General features: G+C 33.9%; 1 protein-coding gene across 1 annotated transcript in view; it reads right to left on the bottom strand.

The window, feature by feature from the left end:
* Nucleotides 1-1,071: 1,071 nt before the first annotated feature.
* CHSY3 (chondroitin sulfate synthase 3) overlaps nt 1,072-6,000 on the bottom strand; it is a 313,025-nt gene continuing 308,096 nt past the window's right edge. The window contains exon 3 of the mRNA XM_007527899.3: nt 1,072-3,497. Coding sequence (XP_007527961.1) covers nt 1,935-3,497 — 1,563 coding nt within the window. The 3' untranslated portion in view covers nt 1,072-1,934. The remainder of the gene's footprint in view (nt 3,498-6,000) is intronic.

Here is a 6,000-nt window from a genome sequence, read left to right as displayed (position 1 = left end):
CTTAGAAATCTCTGGAAAGGCATGTACTCAAACATATACACACCAGAAAAGTTGTCAGGGACATACCTGGGTGGTAGGAGATGGGATTTGATAACTTGACTTTGGGGCCATGCAAAAGGTTACCTGTTATGAAATGAAAATATATTTTCATGAGATATTTCTAAAAACTATTTATTCGTTTGTTTTTAATGAAAGTAAGAAAGGTAACACCCAGAAAGAGGGAGACTACAGTACTGCTCAGCACTGATTTATGGTGGTGCTGGGGATTAAACCTAGAACTTCAAAGTCTCAGGAACAAAAGTTTTCTTGCATAATAACATGCTATTTCTCCAGCCCAAGATTTCAATTATATGGTATCTTGTGTGGATTTTCATTTTCTCTACTATTTCTCAGATGAGACTGATTTTCTGACTGAAGACCATTGATTTAGTTTTAACAAAGAAGAATGTGTGGAATTAAAAAGAGAACATTTACTCCTGTGATTGTGAAAGTGATAGTACATAAAATTTTCTCCATTAAGCTTTCTATCTTTAAGCAGTCTACCGAGTCATATAAAAATCATTTCTGACCTGTTTGTGATTGAATTTTATCACAAAGCTGAAGAGTACAGTTGAGGAAAAGTTTCTCCTGCTAAAATTATTCAATAAAATGCAAATTTTGGACAGGAAATAGCTCACAAGACAGGGAATATATGTTACCATGAACATACCTTGGCACTATATAGAAAGTGCTAGGGCAAGGAGGAAGCTTTGATGCTTTGGCATCTTTCCCTCTCTTTGTCTCCCTTTTATTAAATGAAAAAGCAGCCCAGAGGAGTGAGCTAGTGCATGTGGAAGGAAGGAAGGAAGGAAGGAAGGAAGGAAGGAAGGAAGGAAGGAAGGAAGGAAGGGGTGGGTGAATGTGAGAAAGAGAAAAGAAATTACCAATTTCAATCACTTAGGACAGCCAGGTTTTAAAGCATAATAATGTAAGTAGTGTGCTCATTACTTATTTAGTCTGTGTAGAAAACACATTTTGGTGATCACTAAGAAATATATCAAATATGACTAAAAGAAAACAACACATCTTTTCCAGTGTTTTTGAAAAAAAAAGAATACTGTTACACCTGTTTTATTATAAATAACCAGGTTCTGTCATATTTTATCTTCTTGCCAGCAAATGAAGGACATTGTTTTGTAAAGCTTCTAAAATGTACATGGATATTTAATTAAATCATATTTCCTTGAGAAAATAAAGTTCATTAGCATTTATAGCAGACCATTATGAGGAGTGCATAATTGTCATAAGACTAGGGTAGCCAGTACCGGTTGCTTGTAGAACAAAACTCCTCAATTTTTAAAAATTTCTTTAAAAAATAAATGTACAATAAGTGTTCATTTACTTTTAAAATTCTAAAGATGAAGAAAATTATTATCTATATATTTAAGTCCTTGTATAAATTACAAAACTCAAGTTTATGTTACAGAGTCCCTTCCCCATAGGAAGCATAAAGCACTTTTGTGGTACCTTTCATCAGTAAATATTTGTATCACATTGAATTTGACAAACAATAAAGAAGTTGATATTGCATCTTTAAGCCCCAAGAGAACATTCTTCTAAGCTGTCTCTCATGGTAATGAGCTTCAAAAGTCATTTGATTGCCACGATTTAACTCAATATCAAATAAAGATATATATATATATATATATATATATATATATATATATATATATTGACTTCAGTAGAAATCTGAAATATCAGTGAACTGTAGACTCTTCTTGCTTGATATCAACAAACACCCCTTGGAAGCCAACCAAAGAGTAGTTTAAGACCAGAACAAAAAAAATAAAATTATAACAATAATAATAACAATAAAAATAACAATAACAAAATAGAAACAACAAACAATGAGGTAAACTCCCCTTTAAAGAAGGCAATATGCATTGTGTGAACTGTCAGGAGAGAGTTCGATTGTACCTGACACCCAAATGTTTTTCCAACCAGAGTTCAGCAAGTTGCATGGTTGAGGCAAAAGTACTTGCCTTGGATCCTAAGCACATTTTATACTGCTTAGGTTCCAAGTTAGGGTCACAATGAACGGGATGGAAAATATGTACCACTCCTACTTCTTGACTTCTGAAGGGTCTTAAGCCAGATAGAATAACTTTATTGTAGAGATCTACATCTTCTAGTCCCCAGCCTTGTATTGAGGTATCAAATCCACCTGTATCCAGAAGATCACTTTTATAAATACAGGTAATTCCATATCCATAATCTCTCCAGAATCCAGTCTTCTTTGAGAAGACAAAGTCATCATTAGGATAAGAATTTCCTCCATTGGTCACCTTTGGATCATACTGACTAAAAATAATGGGGTAGTACACCTGTTGTCCCTGAATTGTATTGTCTCTACAACGTTGGAGAAAGTCTTCTCTAAAGATCAAGTCAACGTCACAAAATAGCAGCAAAGTGTCGTTGTCAAACTGGGAAGAAGCCATTTCAAGACCAAGACCTCTGGAAAACTCTCCCTTCATGGGGATCAACATCATTTCTGTGTTAGGGTATTTGCTCTGATATTCATTTATCAGCTCAACATGCTTGTTAGAATCTTGGTCAGAATTCCCACTGAAAAGAATGATAACCAACTTTACATTTTGCTTTGGGATAAGACAAATATTTTCATAGTTCTCCATGAATCTCAAGAAAATGTCATACCTTCCAATTAGAGGAACAAGAATATGTATTTTCTTTTCACTGTACCCTCCTATTTCTTTGGCATCTTGAAAAGATGATAGAATTTTTAAAGAGTTAGATATAAAGGAGAATGACTTAGTGTCACTATTAATGCTGTCTACAAGACTGTTGACATCTAGCTCTTCAGTTTCTCTGAAGAAAGGCTTGCTGAACAATTGCTGAAGATAGGCATGACGTCTCACTGGCACAGTTAGTTTCCTTCCCTTATGTCTTTTATACAACAGGAGTAAATCCAAAATGTACTCCACCCCATGCAGAGGATCAACCCTGCGGTAGCCATACTGAATTTCCTTGAAGTCAATGACCCGTCCTCTACTCTTTGCATTCTCATTGATCATCTCCATCACCTGTAGAACAGTGTCATCCAGTGCTGTTCTCAGGATGCCGTTGATATTCTGTCGAGGAGGCTGGTTCTCAGATGCTGAGTAAAGGAGCTTCCCTGTCAGGAACTCCCATTCTATCACTTCATCACGTTCTCTAGGCTGGAAGTGGTTGAAAGAAGGCATCACTCCCAGCTGCTGGTCCTCTTTACTTACTTCACTGTTACTAAGTTTGCTCATCAGAGCACTCTCTCGGTGGAGTTGAATGGTTCGGTAGCGAAGCTCAGAAATTTTGCGACTGAGCATGTAATTATGAAGCCTGTATTGGTAGGCAGGTCTTTTGTTTGGATGAAGCGTTATGGCTGCATGTATTTTACTATTGTGAAGATCTTGAATGTAACCTTTGCGATTGTGTTCATAATTTTCATGGAATAGTTGCTGCATCTAAGAATAAAAGGAAAAAAAGAATGTTAGAAAAATTAATATAAGCAATAAGCAAAGGCATTTAAAATAGTTCACTGAATCATATAATATTTCATAATAAATTATTTGTACAATTCATATTAAAATAACAAACTTAAAATAAATTAAATACTACATTAAATAGGATCAGCTATCATGAATAAGTGAAAAAACCTTATGCAAACATTTTGTATAATTATATTTTTATGAAATTCAGAAACAGGTAGAGTTGACCTCTCCTATTAGTTGTTAAAATGGTGATCAAAACCCAAGAAAGTGTAGGGAATTTTAAAGGATTGGTTAATGGTCTGTTTGACTATCTAGACCATGGTTACATGTATGCATTGAATATGTGGATGTTCACTGAGCTGTTAGTGAAGATGTGCTCATTATACTTCTTCTAATGAGAAACTTTAAGCATACCCATATAAATGCATATAAAATTCAATATTTTTTTCTGGCTTGTATATACAAATGTGGCTATGCAGTATAAAAGAGACAATATCATAGAAGTTTTCCTAGTGAAGGTGACCCAAAATATTAAGATTAATATCATGGGAGATTTTTTTTTAAATTTCAAGCGCTTTACTAGCCTTTTATTTCTACTCATATTTTAAATCCTGGACTTTATTCACAATCCAGTGATTCAGTTGCATCTAATTGCCAACTATCATTTGAAACTTTGATTGATGTTAAATTACATAATTTTCAGTTGATTGCTGTTTCTCTATGTATTATCATTACCTGAAATTTATCTAGTATTCTTTGGTTTTTTATTTGTGTACCAGAAGGTAATATATATATATATATATATATATATATATATATATGATTGCATATATTGCTAATTATACCAGTTTTGAAAAATATTGGTTCTTTAAAACTATTCTTTATCTTCTTTATTTTTTAAATGGTGGTTCTGGGGAAGAAATGCAGACCCTAACAGATACAAGGCATGTGTTCTGCTGTAGACCTACTTCTTTAACCCCATTTCCAGTTTTTCAGGAGACAGAGAAAGGGAACAATGAAGTTTTATTTGTTCATATAATCAAAGATGTATCATCCATCCATACAGTCCCACTGTTGTTCTATCTTCATTGGTCTTTGTTTCCTCTCTCTCTCTCTCTCTCTCTCTCTCTTTCTTTCTTTCCCTCTCTTTAGCTCTCCCTCATTTTCTCCCTCCCTACTCTCTAGGGGCTTCATGTCTACATGATTCTACCACTCCTGGTCTCAATTATTTTTTAAAAAAACTTTCTCTTTATATAGATATAAGGTGAGAGACAGACAAAAGAAGAGAGATTTATAAGGAGAGAGAAAGTGAAATACCACAACTCTACTCAATAAATTTTCCATTTTATGTGGTTCTTCCATATGGTGTCTGGGAGCTTAATTCTAGGTCCTTGCTCATGGTAAAGTGTGTACTCTATTGGGTGTGCTATCTCTGGCCCCCGACTTAGTTGCTCTTATGTGGTGCCAGAGATCAACTTTATACATGTAAGACAATGTTTTATCACTAAGCCACCTCCCTGGCTTCTGAAACTATTCTTTCTTAGGGCATATCTTATATTTTGGATTAAATAGTAAGTACTTCTCAAAGTTGAACCTTAAACTTGCAGGCTAATGTAACTCCCTTACTGGTGTTGAAATGATAAATACAGTGCAACTTTATAAAGGTGACATTTTATAACAAATGATATTCAGTACTGCAATGTTTAATTTCCACTACTCATATCATTGCAGCCCAAGCTGTATATATAGTGATTATCCTTTTAGTATATACCTTTGTTATAAATTCATAGACAGTAGTGTGTAAAAATCTATGAATTAGTATATATATCCATATGAAATATAAATAACTGAGCATAATAAACTTCCATTTATTATGAAAATGTCTTCAATGGTTTACTATAGAAAAGATAAATTGGCAGTACTGAGAAGGAAGTTCATAGCCATACAAGCACACATTAGGAAATAAGAAAAAGCACAAATAAACAACCTGATTGCACACCTTAAAGACCTAGAAGAAGAAGAACAAAGGAACTCTAGAGCAGTCAGAAGGACAGAAATCATTAAAGTTAGAGCAGAAATAAATAACATTGAAAATAAGAAAACCATACAAAAGATCAATGAAAGTAAATGTGGGTTCTTTGAAACAGTGAACAAAATCAATAAACCTTTTACCAGACTCACAAAACAAAAAAGGGAGAAGACCCAAGTAAATTGGATTGTAAATGAAAGAGTAGATATCACAACAGACCCCATAGAAATTCAAGATGTCATGAGAGGCTTTTATGAAAAACTATATGCCACCAATCTAGAGAACCTGGAAGAAATGGACAATTTCCTAGATACCTATGAACTTATACAATTAAATAAAGAGGAACTAGATAATATGAACAGGTCCACCACAGCTAATGAAATTGAAATTCTGAAACTATTCTTTCTCTAGGGCATATTTTGTATCCTGGATTAAATAGTAAGTACT

Source organism: Erinaceus europaeus, chromosome 2 (genome assembly GCF_950295315.1).
Source record: "Erinaceus europaeus chromosome 2, mEriEur2.1, whole genome shotgun sequence".
Taxonomy (NCBI): Eukaryota; Metazoa; Chordata; class Mammalia; order Eulipotyphla; family Erinaceidae; genus Erinaceus; species Erinaceus europaeus.
This window is presented reverse-complemented; position numbering and strand designations above follow the sequence as displayed.